The 22363-nt window shown below is 32.6% G+C and overlaps 1 protein-coding gene, 1 long non-coding RNA gene and 1 other non-coding gene across 3 annotated transcripts; 2 read left to right on the top strand and 1 right to left on the bottom strand.

The window, feature by feature from the left end:
• The first annotated feature begins 6471 nt into the window (after positions 1–6471).
• On the top strand, positions 6472–9169 carry LOC110703966. Its single transcript, XR_002507830.1, has 3 exons — positions 6472–6682; positions 6785–7594; positions 8484–9169. It is a non-coding gene; the product is annotated as an uncharacterized LOC110703966 (long non-coding RNA).
• An 11108-nt stretch (positions 9170–20277) lies between these two features.
• On the top strand, positions 20278–21531 carry LOC110702028 (leucine-rich repeat extensin-like protein 3). The gene is made up of 2 exons (XM_021879673.1): positions 20278–20379; positions 20833–21531. The coding sequence occupies exons 1-2, from the start codon at positions 20278–20280 to the stop codon at positions 21259–21261; spliced, it is 531 nt and encodes a 176-aa protein (XP_021735365.1). The 3' UTR covers positions 21262–21531.
• Positions 21532–21609: 78 nt separating this feature from the next.
• TRNAE-CUC lies at positions 21610–21682 on the bottom strand. Its single transcript has one exon. It is a non-coding gene; the product is annotated as a tRNA-Glu (tRNA).
• Between the last annotated feature and the right edge of the window lie 681 nt (positions 21683–22363).

Raw genomic sequence — 22363 nt, 5'->3', positions numbered from 1 at the left:
GCCCACTCTGAATATTTGGCACTAGCCGATGGAGCTTTCTGAAGCAGTGCAGGTTCGGCACGTATCTGAAGAATTTGCAGACCCATAAGTACGTCATTACCCTTCGGATGCTGGTGGGGGTCAGCTGGCACAGGGAAATGTTGTAATGGATCAGCAAGTCTCGAACGAATACGTCCAAAGGGAACCTCAGCCCATACTGAAGCTGTCTCGTGTACACCCCCACATACCCCGGGGGTGGACGATGGATTCTATCGGATGCTGAGGGCATTCGGCACCAATATCCATCAGCTTCAAAAATGCCGTAGTGCAACTCAATTTGCTCAGCAAATCGATATTGATCGGCGTTCTCTACCCACCATGAGTAGGGACGGTTCCTTATCATGGCCGAAGCTACTTCGGCATCCTCCCACTCTGAAAACCCTGGGAGGATATCCCAAAGGACAGCGGGAACTTCATCATCCCGTCCTGAAGCTCTCACCCCCTCAGCCCTCTGAGGAGGAGCCGAAGAAATGGGAGTCGCCCTAACCCCTTCAGCAGGGTCAGACTCTGTCCTTCGTCCATTCCAGGTCCCAATCCTGACCCTGGGATCGGGGATTAGCCTTGCTCTTCTTGGAGCACGGGCTCCACCTCTAACTCCCCTCACCATTGACGAATTTCGAAGGAAAAAGTCGAAAAAGGGGAAAGAGTGCAAAGTCGAAGAAAAATGAAACAAAATCAAAGGAATTTACCTTGATCTGAAGCAAAAGTCGCCGATTTACGAATTGGTAGTGACAAGTCTCAGCTTCTAAGCTTAATGCTCGGGGAATTTGCGAAGTTTTGATGCGGGCTCTTGAGCGTTCTTGAGAATTCTGGGTTTGTGTTGATGAGTGAGTGGGGAGAGAAGACGCGCCTCTATTTATATCTCCAGAAATGGGAATTCAAGGAGTCTGCGTTTCAATTTCTCTCAAGCACCCCACTAAGTAACCGTTAAACACACGACCTTGCAGTTAAATCGCCCACTACCCGTCCAACTTCCGCAATTATCCACATTAACTGTTGTTATCTCATTAATCATGGGTTAATTACGGTTTAAATTCACATTTTTGGATCAACAAATCATTCACTTCCCTCCTTTTCTGATTAAATCAAACCCGACCCGTCATCCTTCCAAATCGGGTCTGGGGGGCAAGTTGTTTGGGTCCAATTTAGTCCAATTGGGCCTGGTCACTGAATGATCCAATTAAAAGCCCAAGGTTAAGGTTCAACTCTCCAAATGTGCTAAAGTCAAAAATCAAACATCCTCAAAGCCATGTCAAGGTCAGTCAACGGCCCAATCAGCTTGGCCCAGCCCAACTGACTTCCGGGCCCAATTCGCCTCCTTCATTAGCCAAGGTATAAAAGCCAACAATTTGGTCAATTCTTGGTAAGACAATAAAGCCTCAAGCAACTAAACTCTTGCACAGCTTTCTCTCTCTAATATACTGACTTAAGCATCGGAGGGGCCTTCCTCGGCGTCCCCCCCGAGGCTAGTTTACGTGTATTTGTTGTGCAGGAAACCCTCGGCTCCTGCGTCGTTCGGACCGAGACCAAGTTCCCTCAAGATAAAAGGATCTTCCGAGATTCGATTGTTTTCATCCGAAACAATAACTTTCTCATTTTGGAAGAATTCTGTGTTCGCCATACACATGTGATTACTCATGGAATAGAATTTATACTAGTAGTTCTAGATGCTAAGCTAATTTGACTGGAAAGGTTAGAAAGCTAGATAGATATGTCAAGATAATTAGTTGTCCCTTTGTCTTATAGGTTGTCTTTGTTTGTTGTTTGCATAATTTTTAATAAATATATTTGAAATTTAATAACTCTAAGTAAGTGGTACAAACAATTGATAATATTTCTTTACACATCTAGACAAATTGATTCAACATGAGTATGTTTTTCTTACATTAATCGGCAAATTCGTATGGTTATAGTTTTAGTATCTTCGAATAAAATACTCCAAATTAGGAACACCTTACAGAAACGTAGGGAAGCGCAATTTTACTAGTTGTTTTATCATTGTCATTAAATCTTAACTTACCCAAAAAAAAAAGTGAAATGAATAGAGTATCTACAACTTAGAAGTAGAGCAACATTGTAGATAGATTAATTCCTTAACTATAACAATATTATAATTATGCTTTAAATCTTCATGCCGTCACAAAGAATTGACATATCAAAGCACATCATAAATTGACTCAGTTCGAAAAGGGTTTAAGTTCCACATTATTCTACACCCAACAAAAAGGAATTTTCATGTTACATCTATAACATCACATAGAAATTGCCAACTCTTGAAATGTAAACCATGCATTTTTATTTGCCCTTAAATTCAAGATTCATTCTTCATCAAGTGCCATACAATGAAGCAAAATATGCTTATGATAAAAACTTAAAAGTGTGTTTTCTTTTCATTAAGATATCTTATTTACTTTTTATTATTATATGCTTTGGCATGAATTGAAATGAAAATTAAAGTATGTATCCCTCCAATAATAATACTTGTATAATGGAAGTCGAAGAAAAATAAATAAATAAATAAAATGAGGATTTTTAACTAGAGATTCTCATCAACTAACTATGGCCTACGGTTGGTCTCTTCTTGACGGACTTGTAAGCAATTTGGTATTCCCCAGAAAGGAATAATACGCGCTCCACCAATTTGGGATAGTCCAAAATTTTTGGGTCCCTATTCTTTACCCTACACACCCAGGGAACAGGGTGTGCTCCTTTTCCTTAATTTTTTTTTATAAAAAAAAAAAAAATTTAAATATTAATTTTATTTTACATTTTTTATATTAGGATTTGCCACTAAATTTTATAATTTGATTTTTGCGAATGTAATTGGTTTTGGGACCTTACCATGTGTATCTAACTTTCTTAAAAGATTAGTTCAGTTTAAATAATATAATATTAAAAAGGATTTTTAACATATCAGTAACGTAAGTAGTAAATGGATGACATTTAAAGAGATAGTATGATTGATTGATTGTTGTAAGAGTTTGAATTTCACCATTTTTCATCGACATGTGTTTATATTAGGTTCTCATTCTTCCCCTTCCCCCTTTATCTCCTTTCTCAGTCATCGGTGACCTAATAGAATGATTCCGCATTTTTTTTATTAAAACATATTTTGAGTTTTAATTTAAAGTTTTCTCAAAATGACAACCACTTTGTATTCATATAAAATCAAAGTTCCAATCAATTTGAATATCTCAAATTCTACACGTACATAAAGATTAGTATTGTCATGGTTTCTCTATAATTATATTTTAAGGACATTAAAATATATTATATTGATTGTCTCAAGAGAAATTATAACGATACAATTGAGTGTAGGTAGATGGTACTCTGTAATATTGTAAGCAATAATATAAAAATTATATTGTATATATTATCAAGAGGTATTTATAAAAACAATTTTTTTTTTTGTTTTTTTTTTCTTCGGTAGTCCAATGTAACACAATATTATACCATGCAAACATGTAAGAAGCATATATCTAACAATTTTGACTTTTTTTTTATACTATAACTATCTAATTACTTAATTAACTACTAAAAAATGGTCAGATCGACATGTATCAGTCATGTTAAACCAAGTTAAGCTTGGTCTAGATAGTAGCTTCACCTTCCAACCTTAAGGTTGATGGTTCATTCCCCTACTAAAAGGCGCATTGAGGGTGGGATCCCTTATTCTCCCTTCACTCTCAAGTGTCTAACCCACAAATTGTATACCAAAAGAAAAAAAAAAACTGTGAAAATTGAGGTCTGATTAATAAATTCTGATAATTTTTCTTACCTTAATTAAAAAAAAAAATCATGTTAAAATAACAATAGAAAAATTAAGTGGTATCATAAAGTCAGGCCCTGTTCTTTTGAGCTTCTAGGCAAGCAGAGCAGGTGTTAGCAAAATAGAGAAGATTGAGTAAGCAGTGCTGAACAGAGCAGAGCAGCTCAAAAGAACAAGATCTAACTTTATTTAACAAACCATATTTTTAAACAATAAAAATTATAAAGTCCAATAACGAACAATTAAGCCCTCATAGGCATTGAAATAGGATCGGACTATCCACTCACAATTCAAATATTGCACTACAAAAGCTTAAATTTCCTGTGTGATGAAAAATTAGGCAAGAAGGCAACAAATAGTAAAATGATAAGGAATAACTGCTCATGAGGTTGGAAAAGACATGCATATATGAAACATGCATAATCACCTTGACTGATTAATGTTGAATCATCACATCCAAATTGGGGATCAAATGCTCTTAAAGATAATTATATACTTTTTGACATTATATTATATTTCAAACTATAGTATAGTGTATTATTTGAATATAAACTTGATGATGGTATGGGGTGATGACAGGTGGAAGTTTGCATTATAGTTTCAATCACAATGACCGCCCATAATATCTTGGTTTGCACCAACAAAATTAAAAGCAAAGATATAGGAAGACAAATGGGGCAGGCGATAGAATGGAAAAGAGGTTAAGATAAGGCTCTTGTGAATAGGGTTTCTCCAACTTTCTCCATCTTCTTCCCATGCTTTATCTCTCTATGTGCAACTTGCAACGAATTCTTGTGATGTCTAATTTTTCCTTTATTTTCGTTCTGTCTTTCCAGATCTTTCAGCTTTAATTTTTTTCAAAAAAAAAAGTTTTTTTTCATCAGATTAGACAAGACAGACAGATGCCAATTAATTTAACCGATGACTCTTGATAGCTTCTTTAGTCTAGGTTCAAATGCAATTTTTCAAGACAAAGTGCGTGGGACCCTCATATTAGACTCCTTATCACAAAGGATACCCAACTTGAATGATAGGTAGTTTACGAAAAGAGGACACACATATGAATTAGGGATCATATATTCGTACCACTAAACGTACTAATAATCTTATTTAATTAACTAAATGAGGGGCTTAGTATGTGTATGGTTTAGATCTAGATATACCATCGTAGATTGTTAGATAACTTGTTAAAAATTTTAACTCCAATCACACAATTCACACATAACTTTGTTTGATTGAGCAAGTCATATGATGATAATCTCACACAAACTTACCCAAACATGTCAAATTTACCTTAAAAGTATCAAAGATTGCTCCTTATAACAAGAATTCACCTTAATTAGTTTCACAAAATGCTATTCTGGCGACGTATCAACAAATTCACTTTGTGAATTTGACATTGTATAGAGCTAAGACTCTTACCCAAATATGAGCTAGAACAAAATGTCTTACAAAAATAATATGCAATTTTTCGAAGATATAGAACTAAAACTCCAAAATAATCCAAATATGCTTCATATCAAATTGAAATTGAAATTGAAATTAATCTATTGATTTGATATAAATTGCATTGGGTCCAAGAAAATAAAAAGGAGGAGAATAATATATCATTAAAAATCTTCAAAAGAAAATGGTGACCATAGAGATGAAGTATTTGGATCCTCTAGCTAAGCTATACTACAAGTACTGAAGCAAGCTAAGTTTTGGGTTTAAAATAGTGGCTATCTATGCATTCAGGTTTATTTAATGGGGACAATTTTTTACAAGCCGCTATCAAAGATTAAGACGTATCCTAGCCTATTTGCCTTTTTTCCCTTTCATTTTCTACTAATATTGCCAATTCATAAAAAGCTTGCATAAAACACCGATACATACCCCGTATTTCAAAAGCATATATTATTAGACCTTAGACCTTGGTTGCTTAATTATACATTATAATAAATATCGAGACATAATGTCACATTACGTTATATTTGTCTGTAATTCTTTCATTTTACACTTATATATAAAATTATCGTTCACATACACAAAATTAAATCAGATTTAATTTATAGACTATGTTTAAACCTCGTATATGAGAAGAAACTTAAATACATATTTAATTAAATGGAAGGAAGTGAACATTTATTATTAGCTAGAGATAACACATACGGTAATTAATTTGGCACGAATTAAATATTGACACACTATATATACATCCAGTAGCATATATTCAAAGCTTATCCGATCCATATGTTTTATTTGGATTGTCTTTTTCTCAAATCCTTGTAGAATAATCTCTTTCCATTGTATTATGTCATAGCAATGCCCATATATGTAAGCAAGTGTGTATCTATGTAATTTACATTTGGATTGTCATCATTTTATCATATACGTGTCGTTACAATGCCTGAATGCATCTGTTTCCCAATCTAGATTTTCACTACCTTGCCGACTTTATTACCCTATGTACATTAAACTCTACAACTTGTTGATTATAATCACAAATTGTGCATTGTATGAAGACACAAACATATTGAACTTTACCTATATTCATATGGGAAAAACTTGATGAAATCTATGATTTTGAAAGATATTGTAGGATTCTCTTTGTTATCTTTCCTTATATTTAGCATAGCATAGGTTCACTATTTCAATTCACGACTTCACGTTAGCTCACAAGTCACAGTTGAAAAGAAAATATAACATATTATATTTTTCCAAAATAACATTGATATTATTATATTAACCAGGCCATTTGCAAAAATTATCTACCAAATTAAATAAAATTATTGACAGATAGAAGAGCCTTTCATTTTGGGAAATATGAATCGCTTGCATATTCTCCAAATATGACAACAAATAAATATTTTCCTTTAAAGGGAATATTATAAGGTATATATCTCTACCTTTCATTTTTAATTAGTGCATTCACATTATACTTCATAATATTATGTGATCATTTGAAGTACAATAACCCTTCACCCCTATAAATAGGTTTTCTGTACTTCAACTCTCTTCCAACAATCCACAAACAACCAAACCTCAAAGGGAGAAATTGAAGCTAAGGTCATCTACACCAACCTTCAAGCCTTTTATATAATTTATCGCGGTGTTCGGAACATGTTAAAGAGGAGGCAGTGGTGAATGGAAGCTGACAGAAGATAGAGAGCACTGAGGATGATATGCAGATTAAATTTGCTGCATCTCAACTCCTTTGTGCTCTCTATGTTCTGTCACCACCTTTAGCCCCTCTATCCTTAATTTAATTTAATTACCAATTATATTTCGTTGCTTTTCATTTCTTGGTTCATGTAGCCGACTTTAACATTGATTGGGATTAAGGTTTCGATGTTGTTGCAATTGTATGTATAATAGGCGAATGCGAGGCGCTGACAGAAGATAGAGAGCACAGATGGATGAAATGTTTGAAATTTGCATTTTATTACCTTTGTGCTCTCTATCTCTGTCATCACCTTCCTCCCTTCTACATATACTAATGTTCTTTTATTATGTTTAGTAATTATTTAGGAATGTTTTTTATTTGCATATGTTATGCTTAATATATAAATCATGGCCTTGTTTATTTGTATTTACATGTTTGTTTATGCAAATTGAATTTCAGATGGAATTCTAAGGCAATGAAATGGTAAGTCTATTTCTTTTGGATTAAGAGGCTTAAATTGAATTTGACTAATTATTGTCTTCATATATTTAGGTTATATTTGATTAAGGTATATTCAATAGAGAAGGAAAGCGCAAGAAATTGGAATGGATATTGATTATTGAAGACCTCAGATTAAGAGGGTAAGTCTCATGGAATTAAAAAATCATATTTTTTCGTCATTTGTGAAGGAGTTGTTCCAATTTAATCTATGATATGTCTTGATCGAGTTTCAGATTTAAATTATAAATGCCCTAGCATTGATTGCATAGATTTTTCCCATTTGGAATTTGATTCGGCTCTAATCAATATTAGCTGAAATCTATTTGGCTTCTGAATATTTTGATTTACATAAAAGACGATTACGTGGGAATTCCTGTTCTATTAAATCAAACATATAGCTAGGTAATTCATCAACTTTTGAAGCACCATAAGTTCCGATTTATTTTGTTTATCCATTACCAATTTTCTCTTCCATGTTTCCAATTTTTTCTACTACTCAATTAATTATATTGTAATTAGTGTGACGTAATTGGTTCTTGATGAAATAATGATACAGTCTGATCCAATATTAAAGTCTCAAAAACCTAATTTGGTCTATATCATGATGTAATCTTTGGAATCTGTGTGCCAATTTCTGACTTATTTCGATTCGGATTTAGATAATAATTTAGCATTAAGCGTTCTTTCAAGCCTTTTAATTGGTTCAAACTTAGAAAAAAAAAATTGATGACAATGTTTTAACCCGTCGTATTGCTAAGATAGTTCCATTTAATGTTATATAATTGCGCGATAAGTATATACTCGTATTTTTTTTCCGAAGATCTCCCCTTATGTATTGAGTATTCATGAACACTTTGTCCTTTAATTTACGAACTAAGCTAGCTCATCTTAGTAAGTTCACTAATTGTATTAATTAAGTAGCTTTACTTATCCTATGTACTTTCTTGCATTAAACATTGATTAAATTGTTTTTTAATTTGTATAAAATATATTATTCATGATCCATTCTTTATTGTGTTTGTAAATCAGGAACCAAATTGTCTATAAATCTCGAGCACCGGAAGATGATCAATAAGACGAACAACATTTAATTGAAGCACGAGCTACTTCTTTAATACTGTATTTTTAATTATTTGGTCAACACTTTGCTAAGAGAAAATCAAATTAGAGAAATATTTCAAGGTAGTTTATATAATTAAGGGCGGTGATTGTCAGTTTAAGATATGTAATTATGGGTTTTAATTATTAAATTAGGCCAGCAAATAGTTACTTTGTACTTTATACAGTATTAAATTTTAACTATACGATTGTGTACTTAATAACTATACTTGTAAATTGATACTCCGTAGTAGACTTTTTATTAGTAGAGTACAAGTTTTCACATGGAAATGGCAGACCATGATGTAATTTGTCCGCTAATCATGTGATAATGAGACCTTTCTATATTAAGTTACCTTAGTCAGTTTCCATATGTGGTAAAAAATGTACACTTTCCACAATTGGAAAAGACTATATTACAGTACTGAAAAAGGTACATGTGTAATTACAAAGTTTTAAGTACAATAATTGATCACTAAGCAAGTAGAATATCTAATTTTTATTTTAAAAAAAAAATAAAAATAAAATAAAAAATTAAAGTAAGGAAAAGGACCCTTATCATATCTCAACCTAACTCTTATGGTATTAAGGAATCCCGGCCTCACCCCCAACCTTAGTTATATACTATGAAAATAATGTTTTCAATAATAAATTATTAACATTTTGTAACCTTTTGTAATAACCCATGTACATTTCACAACATTCATTTTGTATCACACATTTTAAAACGAAGTTTTACAAGATCATATTTGACCAAATGGTAATATTTATTTATATCCTTTAATAAACAAATTTTGACTGCAAAATTCAAATTGTTGCACTTCAAAAATATGAACAGAATGTATAAAAAGCACAACTTTATAGTCAGAATTTGTAAACTTTGTCCTAAATAAATCATTAATGACAACTAACATCACACAACGGATGTATTATACCCCTTAATACTAAAATTATCATTAAATAGTATTAATACAACTTTACCATTCTCTTAAAAAAATTCATGTCTGGATAATGATTGTCTTACCAAAAAAAAAAAAGTTTTATCAAGTACTGTATTAATAATAATTTTCTATAAAAAAAACGATATATGTATTACCCCTAGAAGAAATTAAACCCTACTGCTTGGTTGATTAACCTAGTATAAACAAATAGCATGCCATATTAAAGGTTTTTTTTTTTTTTTTTTTAAGGCGTACTAGCCTACTACTAATTACGGAAACCCGAGTCGGAGCCCTGCGCCCGGTGCCCAGTAGTCCCTTACATAAATGGCCCCAAATTTAATTTACGTTTTATAAACGCCTTATCTTAAATCCTGGCTAAAATTGCAAAGACCAATTTCTTACTTGGGCCCATGCACTTCTGTTGGCTCACAACCGTCCATTCTCAGAACTTCATAAATGTAACTTTTTTGTTTTTTTTAAAAAAGGAACTTCATAAATTACCTTCGAGGAGGAAAAAAAAAAAAAATAGTAATAATAAGGCTGGCTTGGTGTAGGTGTATCCGTGGAGTCGGTCTTGCTGTATACTCCTTTCGTCTCTTTATTGTTGTCCCATTGCTATTTTTAGGGTCAAATTTTAAAAATTTTGACCATAAATTACCGTTAATCTATAAAAGATAATATAGTCATGAGTGGTCTTGTTAGATTGTATATTTTATTAATATCACATTTTTTTAATTTTTACGTGTATAGAAATTAAGATTTAGACGTTTTAATACGCGTCTTGGAGACCGTGTACTGTCAAATGGGGCAAAAAAAAATAAGGACAGAAGGAGTATCATACAGCACAGGATATTTTAGACATTTTCTGTAAAATTTTAGATTTTAATTGTATATTTTGTGTACCATTAGAAACATATATAGTATCATTGGAGTTTTAATGGTATATTTTATGTATCATTAGTATCATTGAAATTTACCTAATATATTAAACTTTATTTGTACTACTAGAAAAAATATCATGACATATTTGTACAATCAGATGATATTATAATACCATTGCACAATCTAATGATACTATTTATTTACTTAATGGTATCTTTATTATCTCAAGAAAAAAGTTCATAATATTTACAAAACTTTCATTGTATGTATTGGTTCATAACTTCATACCGCATAGGTAAGTACCAATACTTAGCGGTATCCGTGTATGATATGTACTTCCTTTGTTCTTTTTTGTTAACACGTTTCTTTTGACAATATACAAGTCAAATGCACGATTGTCAAAAATTTATATTATAAATAAAAATATATATTGAGACAATTCAAACAAAGATCACATGTGACTATATTTATGAAATGGTTTATCAACAAAATGAAATTTTGAAATATCAAGTAGATAATATAAATATGAAAAAAAAAAAACCTTTTATGGTAGGGTAGATCGATTACTTCAAATAATATAAGTTGGATCTTGCGTAAATAATATACTCATCAACTCAGCAACAACTTCCCCCCCCCCTCCCCAAAAAAAAAAAAAAACAAAAAAAAAAAACTAAATAACTTTGCGTTTTTCGAGCTATAATTGTTAAAGAAAAGTTTACAATTTTAAGTTTTGGTTTAGTTTTGTGGTATCTATGACTAGTAGGACTATAGGAGCTTATTGTACCCTCGACATATGTCAAAAAATTTAAAACGTGAGAATGTGAGATATTACATCGTGATGAGACTTTTTTTTTTTTTCTTCTAATTGGTAAGGTGAACACTCACCTTAAGAGGAGGGAAATAGGGAAATCCTCCTAAGGTGAATTTGATGAGAATCAAACCCAAATCTCTCACCTAGAATTTGAGAGACTTTGTCAATTGAGCCAAGCCTCCTTCTCACACCACGATGACACATGGTGAGTATTAAATAGGTATAAAGCAACATTGAAATTATGTAGATTACTATGAATTTAGGGTTTATATCAAAAGGAAAAAAAAATATTAGGGCTTAGAATTTGTGTTGATCCATCCAACCAATAAAGAAATTTCATGAAGAATCATTCACGACCGACTTCTTCCTTAACTTTCTTGGTTTGGACCAACAAGCTCGGATAAAAGCATGTAATAATAAAGGAATAATGGAAAATTCAAGATGATGGTATTTAATTTTCATGTATGGATAGGATGTAAGAGAATCATATCTTGAATAATTACACCACAATCCTGGGAATAATTGTTGAAGATATGGGGTTATGACAGGTGGAAATTTAATTACTTTCATTTGTTCCTCAATCATGACCGACTATGTTCTTATTTATTACTTCTACAATGGTATAAAGTAGTATATATATTATATCATGGTACATTCTTTTCATCTAATTTTCCATTATTCTGATTTATTGATGTGATTATTGTTACATTGCATAAGTAATCCAAGTACATAGTATAACTTACATAAAATTTTAATAGTATTTCTTATAAAGTGATTATTTAATTTTTGTATTTGTATATATATATATATACATATATATATATATATATACACATATATAATAGGTAAAATTATTTGTCCATGCGATTTATATATATATATATATATATATATATATATATATATATATATATATATATATAATAAAATAAAATAAAAAAAGTCTTTTGAACTATAAAATCTTAATGTTTGAGAACGTATATAAAATTTTAATTAGAAAATTGGTGTGCAAGACAAATAACTTTGTATATTTTCCACCACTATTTTAATTATCTACACTATACATATACTTCTTTAATCTATTTTGCTGATTCACATTATTGTCGAAGTCTACCATTTTAAGATTGTTAACGATGTACAATACGTACTATACATGTGTATGTGAGTATCCTACATTGAAAAATGAGAGAAAATGACCATGTTATAATTTTAAATTAGAGATATATTCCTCCGATTCCGTGCATTGCCAGTTAGGTAGTAAACTAGTAATTTTGAGATGATAAACCTCATTTGGGCTCTTAGCTCTTAACTGATTCAAAGATTCTTTAATTTATTCAATTTAGAATTTAGCATATCAAAATTTCACATTAAATTGACTTCTAAACAAAAGGTTGAAAGAAAGAGAGGCTAAATAACATAATCTTTAAATAGAAGATAAAATAAAGTATATCTTTTTCCATATCTTCTAATTATTCACCAACAAATTCAAAAGTACCACTAGCTGAGCAGGTGATAAAATAGAAAAAGGAAGATAGGGTTTCTTCACCTAGCTTTCTCTGATTTTTTCGATCTACGCTTTATATCTCAACTTGCTAGCTAATTTGTGACGTCTTGGACACTATATCTATCTAAAGTGTTCAATTGAGCACATATTAAGTTACAAATTAAAATCTCTCTAAAAAGAAGTTACAAATTAAAAAATAAAATAAAATAAAATAAAAGGTTGGGAAGAAAAGGGTTAACATGAGAATGGGGCAAGTGAACTATAAAGGAAGATTTATAATCATTCTACAATTAATTAAGTACGGAAAGATTATTTTAGTTATATATTCAATTTCATGCTCGTATTAATTACAAGCATGCAACCTCGATGGAATGATTTTTCCTTTCAAATTGATTGATAATTAAATCGCATGGACAAATAATTTTACCTATTATATACTGTAAAATATTTTAAATTATGAGTAAAATAATATTGTTGGCTTTAAAATTTGTAACAATATATAAACACCTACTTTTTTGAATGGATATATACACCTACTTCTATCATTTATTTATTGCAAGTGCAGGGTTGACGGGGACAAGGTTTCGGAGCAAATTGACCAACCGGTTACCATCAAAGATTGATACATATGTGCATGCTTTTACCTAATTTAACCAATTGATTTAGGCTTTTATGAAACACCAATTTATTTTCCAATTGCAATTGTAGAAGTTTGATATAGACCTTACATTGATGTTAGTTGATTTTATTTCATTCTTACATAGAGTGGTATTGAAATTACACAACGAGTCATAATTCATAAGCACTAAACAAAAGGTCAGTTGATCATTGCATATGAAATTTAATACGTATATAGTAAAAGTATTGTATCTCTCGTATAGCTTAATTAATATTATACGTATTAAGAATTTGGGAGAGGCCGAGAGGCAATGAATTTTCCAAATCTATAATTTTGTAATAGTTAACATTGTCCTCAAGATATTTATTTTTAATTGGTTGAAAGCTTTTATTATTTTATTTACATGCACAACAGCAAACATGACATGACAATGTTACTCTTTAGAGTTTGTCTTACCATCAATAAATAATTATACAGCGTAGCTTGCATTGGAAATTCAAATCATAAATAACGATGAATATATACAAGCATAGGATTCAATTCAGATTCAAATGTGTGTATAAATATGTATTCCAAATAGAAGTCGTCATCAATAACACTAATTGATCGCTAGCTAGAAAACCATTTTTATTTGTAAGTCGACACGTGTTCAATGATCGTCAAGTATTGAAATAAAGTTACAAAGACGATTGGATCCCGTCACCAAGTAATTAATAAACATGTTATTAATTAGTTAATTTGTTTCTTCATTTCCTAATACTTGTATAATTAATAACCTATTTAGCTATTCATAATTTCATATATAGAAAGAGAGGCTAAGCCATATAGTTAAGCCATCTATGAAGCTATCTCTGATTACCTAGAATTAAACTTTGTAGTATAATTAACAGGTCGGTCTATCAATCAAACCATATAATTAATGGATTATGAACCGACTAAAACAAGACTTAGATCCATGATTTATCAATCAGATATAATTTAGTGAAATTTTATACTTGTTTTACATTTGAAAAAAAAAAGATTAATAATAATAATCACTTACATAACTACCAAAAGTAGAATTTTCTGACAAAAACTTGTATTTTGGGACATTTATTTCATAAAATCATGAGTATATTCTCTAAAATAAGTACTGTTACAGAAAAATTTCATGCATAATTTGGCTTCAAAAGGGAATATTATAAAGATTATATTATTTCACCGCCTTATGTACGAAAAATCTTACGTATACACAAATATTTCTCCCCTATAAATAGGGTTGTATGTGTAGTTGTGTATTGTTATGCATGCTATAGTAAATAGTATGCTACTCCCTTAGCTTCCTCCAAATATATAAAAGCTCACACCAATAATTTGAGGAATCCCTCCCTACATATAATATCCGGCCTTAAGCCTTCAATTCTCAAAATCTCTCGATCACCCTCTCTAGCTAGCTCTAGAATTTTGATAGAAAACATGGCAACTTAATTCAAATCCGATAGGTAATAATTTAAGTCGTACGTGTTCTTGTAGTGTTCATAGTCTCTCTTCTGTGTATGGTAGAAGGTGAGCGAGGAGGCGGCAGTGGTGAATGGAAGCTGACAGAAGATAGAGAGCACTGAGGATGATATGCAGATTACATATGCTGCATCTCAACTCCTTTGTGCTCTCTATCTTCTGTCATCACCTTCAGCCCCTTTCTCTTTTTTCTGTTTCTTTTATATATACTCGTATACTTTTTTTTTTTCTTACTTACTTAAATGGTGCAAAGTTGTTGACAGAAGATAGGGAGCACAGATGGGTGAAATGCCCATGAAGTTGCACCTCACTTCCCTTTGTGCTCCTATCTTCTGTCACCAACGTACCTTTCCTTAAACTTAGACTTCTTGTCGTCGGATATTCTAAAAATAGTATCGATTTACTTTGGATTAGGCTAGTGTAACACGGAGTTTTTTTATTGAGGTAGCTAGCACGCATGCATGGAACATAGATAAACGAGCGACGACATAAGATGTAATTTAATTGAATTTGGTAACATATTATTAGCTCTATATATATTCATATTTATTGCATGCGTATCTCTACATACTGATTTTTGTGGCTGAAATATACATACTATAGGTAGCATAAAACTGTACCGTGATATGGTAATGGTCGTAGATAGAAAACAGAATATTTTTTTTATTTCTAGATGTACCTAAAAACAAAATTTACATCAAAATTCAATATTATGGGAGTAATTCGTATTAATTAGCTTAGTACGTCGACAATATTAGCAAAATCATATCATTTAGATAAGAAATGATGATGATGGCGCGAAAGCTAGAAGAAATAATCATATATAGAAACAAGATTAGATTAATAGTTTTTGGTAACAATTGGTCAAGATTTGTTAAAAAAGATAGAAGGATTTACAATACATGGGCTAGGATTGGACGAGAACTTCTCAACCTCTATTACATACAATGAGTCTTTAATTATTCTACCAAATTATGTCTAGCTTTTGGTACCAACTACCTTAGAATTAAGACTAAGTTTTATTAATCATTAATGACTCGCAATACTGGAAACTGTTGAGATCTTGCACACCTATTTGTAAGAGTCTAGTTTTTTATGTTCTTCTCACGTGGTGACGTGCCAATATCAATTAAGAGTATGTCAATACCAATTAAGGGTGTGTCAAATTACGCATCTTTGGACCGAACTACCCTTGACGAGAGCATGGCACGAGAGGTCATTCTATTGTCTAAACGAGCCGCTAAGTTACTACTGTACCTTATTACCTTGTCTTTTTTGTATTATTTTAATTTATTTCTATTTGTGAAATGCATTGTACTCTCATACTCCATAAGAAAGGCTTACTATTGGCCGTGATTGTCTGCTCTTATAGATCACTAAGACTTCAGTCTGTCGAAGTTTCATGGTATAATATAAAATATCATAAAAGAGTACGACTTGTTTTCCGACATTTCACATGCAATTTGGCAGAAATTGAAGTTGATATTATTTGTCCTCTGATCATGTGAAGAGTACTGAAGATGAGAACTTTCCTTATTAGTCAACCCACTTTCCGTATGTAGAAAATATTATGTTGTACACATACACTTTATATATATGGACACTTCTTTTAGTGCTAAAATAAAGTTTTACAGTACATTATTTTTCTAATATAATTTGTTTCTACTTGTATATTAAAGTTCTCATTGATTGCACATTAGAGTAATTACTCATTATTGTTCGTAAAACTTTCTCCATGGCTCCGTATAGTACCTATTAATCCACACGGAGTTTTTCTTAGAAAAATTTCCCTACAATCGTTGTAAATGTCAAGTGATATATAATACAAGGCCATAGTTTCTAACCAATCATAAAAATTGAAAAACAATTTTATGATATAAAAAAAAAGAAAAAAAAAAAAAAAACCCTCCAATTAACCCTTATGGAGTTGGCCTATTGAAGGAGCATATATAGCGTATCTTTAGATCCATATTGTTAAAAGATGACAATAGCCATGTAATTCTTGGGGTACAAAGAGTCACATAAAGCAATAATCTAAAATCATATCATTCAATTTTTTTCAAAAAAAAATAAAATTCATATCATTAAAAAATTTATATGTCAAATAATTGCATGAAAACATGAATTTCAAGAAATCATCCTATAGAGCTATAGGTAACATGTCATGTCATTTCAACTAACATAAAAAGAATAGACCAACATGACTCAAAAACAACGGAAATTAGCTTATAATTAGCATTGTATGTCATCTACTAGTCTTTGTATCTGCTAGTCCACAATTACAACTTTCTACCCCTCCACCTTTTGTCTTTCCTCTTTAGAGAAAAATGAGACCACGATATTCGTTGTTTAATTGTTTCTATAAGTGTACTTGTTACCAAAAAAATAAAGGTTTTTGGTTTATTACATGCTAGAAATATACAAAGCACAACATCTCCACCAACATCAGATAATGATGATCCATCACCACCTGAGCCTCCTCACTTGCCAGGTCCAATTCACCGTCCACCAATACCGGACAACTCACCGCCACCAGGCCAAATTCACACTTCACCAACTACTGATGATGATGAGCCGCCTACTCGTGTGGACTCACTTGTCGTTCTTCCTCAATGAGCGGTGCAGGCCGGTCACGTACCACCATATTGGGGATGGTTTCGTACTTTTTGAATTATGTAGTGGTAGTAGTAGCATCTTGTAACTAATTAATTCATTCATTGAAACAATATGTATGATACTTGTCTAGAATGTTTCTGATTATTAACCTTTTTTAATTTTCTCCTTATGTGAACAACACATTAACAAACAAACGTTATTAACAATTTCTTGTAATTTTACCTTAATTATTAGTACAATACTTCAATTCGTTTGTTACTTTATTAAATTAAAAGGATACGTGAATGATTATAAGTTGCTTGGTGTATAATTGAAGAGAGCTCCAACGACCTAACGTCTAACAATTACTAAACTTGCTTGTGTTTCCTTTTTTTCAACAAACTTAAATTGTTGATGAGTTAGTCTCAACTTTATCATGTCCTCATACCTTTTGCCCATTGTCTTGTGTTCAAAGAAAAAAAGACTATAAGTTTAGGAAATATATAGTAAGGGATGGGTACGTATTTGACACTTAAGGAGCTCCCAAGGTACCGGTCTAGGCCCTAGGGTTCTCGTTATTCGGAGTTTGGGGGGGAGCTCCCAAGGGTCTAAGGCCTTGGAGGCTAGAACCATCCATTCATGTCTTGATCCATCCCACACTATCATAGCTTAATTGCCTTAGCTTGGCGTTGTTGCCTTGACTTGGCTTCAGTGCTTCACCTTGGTACCTATGACAAGCCAAGACGTTACCCCAATCTAGATTATCTACTAATATAAGTCATTCACTCATTTGAGAGTCACTAACTATCTAGTACACCAATACAACGTAATCCCATCAATTATCTATGGAAAAGACTTGCATATTATTTATTGCACTATTGTTAAATACACAATAGTTGTCAACTTTGTAAAAGGGTGACTTTTAACTATATAACTAAAGATAGACTTAACATTGTTGTATCATATTATTTGTGACCCTCTCAACCGTACATGTCAAGATGTTTCACAAGGGTCACATGCCCAAAAAAAAAAAACCTCACCTAGAGCTGTCAACGAACCGAAAACTACACTAAATGGACGGTCAAAGAGCAAACACCAAACCATCAGAGTTATTACTTAGCATAGTTCCCTAAATTGACATTCCAGCTACCTAGTAATCAAGAAAGCATCATTCAGAGATATAATTCACAATTTGCCATTTTACATATCTACCAGTCTAAGTGTGTAACTGTAAACTTATGTGACCACTTGGTAGTCCACATTTTTCCCACCAAAAAGTCAACAAAATATTAGCCCTGCCCATTTCCTCTTTATAAATGAGGCCTCCACATTGAGTCATTTCTTAACTAAAGCCCAATTCATAACCTCTAAATAAAATCTCAAACTTTGGTCTACAAGAAAACAATCAATATGCCACATCCTGGGCAAGACCACAGCCATGATCCACCAATGCCGCCACCGCAACAGCCACCACCACCTGGACCTTCTGGCCCACCACCACCCATGCCGTTCTTTACAACACCACCACCCCCAGGTCCTGTCCATCCTCCTTCACCTCGAGGCTCATTTTATCGTCCACCTCCACCAGGCCCACCAGGTCCTCCTCCTGGACCACAACCGCCTTTTGGCCCACCTCCCCGTCCATAAGTTTGTGACAAGTAGAAAATTGCGCTGTAATGGATAGTAATGTTTGTACTTAGCTCATCTTAGAATGTTACATGAAAGCATAAATAAATCTTGAGCTAGAATCACCATGATCTAGTGGCAGACGGTAGTAGTAGTAGTACCTCAAGTATGTTACAATAGTTTATATGACCCTTTGTACGTATAAATGGCTGATGATCAGTGATGTGTTGAAAATTAAAAGTCATGGATTAAATGTTAGATAGTATGTTTAATATGTGTGAATTCAATCCCTTTGCAAACTTATCCTAGCTCGCAATTTTGATCCGGTGAAATTTGAAATCTAACCATACACTTATACAAACTTATCTATTATATATTCAAACTTTGTTCCAATACATCATTCATTTTTTATATCATCATACCTCATTTTGTTGTATCAAATTTTTTTAGGAATGTAATTCTTTATGCTTTGTCACATATTACTTGTCCAATTTGTTATTTTTCTAAAAAAAAAAAATTTGGATCAAATGAGGCAAATATACAAGACAGACTGTATAAATAAACTATAACACTTATGGAACATGAAGAACTTGTTTTCTTGAACTTATTCTTAGCAAAATCACTTTAGATTTTCAAACCAAATATTCATAACACATAAGACTAAACTTTTAGCTAGTGCTTACTTTTTACTAATATTTTTGATTGTTTACATCATGTTTGACCTAATATAATAAAACCAAACCAAATTACCTTATTTCATATTCAGCATAACCACTTTCAATGGTGGGCAAAAATAATGCTTGCCCAATATCTCTCTACCCAATTTCTCTCAACAAATCAGTTTTGCCTATGGGCAATTTTTTTTCACCATTTCTCTCCCAATGGTGAGCAAAAATAATACTTGCCCACCACTCTCTCTATTACTTTTTCAATACCCCACCATTACTTTCTCTCTCCTACACAACACTTCTTTATTTATTAATTTCATTTATATTTTAACAATATTACTCCAAATAATAAAAACTAGTCTAAAATAAAGAATATGGAGGATTTATGGTATTTCTGAAATTATACCAAAATGTATGTCTATTTATAGAGAATTAAATTTTATGACCGTTGGTAAATTTTTTTTTTTTTATTAAATATTTATTTCAGAAATTACATTACAAACATTATTACCGTTAATTAATGCATGCCCACTATCTTACTATTCATCCCAATTTTTGCCCAAGTCTTGGGCAAATTAATACATGTCCATGGGCAAGTTTTCTTTAGCCCACCATTGTAAGACAATTAATGACATGCTTGCCCACCAAAATGCCCATGAGCAATTCTTTAACCCACCATTATGGGTACTCTAAATAAAAAAGTTACATTCACAACCTTAAAAAGTTAAAAGTAATTTTTGGTGGGGTAAAAGAAAAATGGAAGACATGTTACTAATGTTAGATATCCCAATAAATAAAAAGGTACTAGTGATTCATGTGGTAGCTTGCATAGAAAATGTGTGAACCACATGGATATTTGCCAAGAAAAATTGGACACGCCCTCATCAACTTCTAGCCCCCACTATTATTTAATTTGTAACCCAAAAATATAAACATTGAAAGCTACTTCACCGACTTTTTAAACACCAAAGTATTAGTTTCTTAACCTCATAAACAACCTCTTTTTTTTTTTTCTCAATAAACCAATTTCTTCATATCATCCTTTTTTCCACAATAAACTCTACCTAAGTATCAAACTTCAACCTTTGTTTGATACCAACACCACCATTATGGCCTATAGAGGTCCTTATCCCTCAGGACCATCACCACCTGATCCTTACGGCCCACCACCCACAACCTCCGATATACGGTCCGCCACGGCCTGAATATGGCCCTGGCCCGCCACCACCGCCTCGGACACACCCTGATTACTATGCTCCCCACCCTCATCATGGGCCACCAGGCCCACCTTCACCTCCTTATTACTCACATCATCATCAGCCCCATCACCGTCCTGGCCCTGGTCCTCCAGGTCCAGGCCCGGCTCCACCACCCTACATGGACCGTGATCCTTACGGCCCATCACCGCCGTCTATGGACCGTGATCCTTATGGTCCTCCTCCACCTCCCAACATGGACCGTGATCCTTACAGTCCACCACCGTACATGGACCGTGATCCTTACGGTCCACCTACTCCTTGGCCTCGCCAGGGTGCAGCACCACCGCCACCACCTCGGCCTTATTAAGTTGAACAAGCCAGCTGAAGATGATCATGATCCTACTTCAGAGTGAAATGGATTATGGATTAACATCTCTTTTGATATGATCTTCCTTCTATATTCTATAAATAAAATTTTGTGTATGCTAGAGTTACTAGGTAGATTGGTATTAGTATATCTTATTGCATCTGTATCACTGTATGTTTTTTTAGGAAGATCTATGAAAATCAAGCTGATTTGAGCTACGTTCAATAATGTTTGTTCAGATTTTTTTTTCTATACAAAATAAATTTATGCGATATTAAGCTGATCTTTAGTTTGGAATGCAAAGATTTGGTCAATCGTGATATTCGGTAAGGCCAAAAAAAAAGGTAGTTCCGTTGCCGGGACTTGAACCCGGGTCTCTCGGGTGAGAGCCGAGTATCCTGACCAACTAGACTACAACGGATCATGTTAATAACAATTGAAGAACTTAAATTATAATTGTAGCAAAGATATTTTCAATATTGACAAAAGGGTTACTTTTCCAGAACTAAATTATTCTCAAATCGAATCAGAAATTTAATTAACCTCTAACCATTCTAACGTCTTTCGGGCATGGTACTAATTCCAGAATTTATAGGATATTAATATATTAAGGAAAAAATATATACTTGTACATGCCTACATGGCTAAACGTTAGAAAATAGAGTATAAGCCTAATAGGATAAATACAAGTATCTGCTTTGCACATCCTATTATAATCAGCAAGCACTCAGCTTGAATTCATGAATGATATACATCCCAACCTCAATTCATCGGAAAATAACATAGATTTATACTACAGTACTTATAACACTTATTTCAACAAATATAAGCTTAGTGGTGTTTTAAAAAGTCGAAAGGGCAGTGGATGCTCAAGGCGCACTCCACACTGTACTCACATACTTACACTTAAGAAGAGGTTGTGGATTTCCGTTATATGATATGTTCGTACCTCAGTTCTTGTGTTGCATCCGTCCACTTTCTGAGCCAGCATAAGGATCGATTATGACATTTATTACAGCAGGCTTTTTCGCTGTGAAAGACTCGTCCAAGGCTGACTTCAGTTCAGCAGGATTCTTGACAAGATAACCTTTTCCACCAAAAG

The sequence above is a fragment of the Chenopodium quinoa genome, unplaced genomic scaffold (genome assembly GCF_001683475.1).
Source record: "Chenopodium quinoa cultivar QQ74 unplaced genomic scaffold, ASM168347v1, whole genome shotgun sequence".
Classification (NCBI taxonomy): domain Eukaryota; kingdom Viridiplantae; phylum Streptophyta; class Magnoliopsida; order Caryophyllales; family Amaranthaceae; genus Chenopodium; species Chenopodium quinoa.
This window is presented reverse-complemented; position numbering and strand designations above follow the sequence as displayed.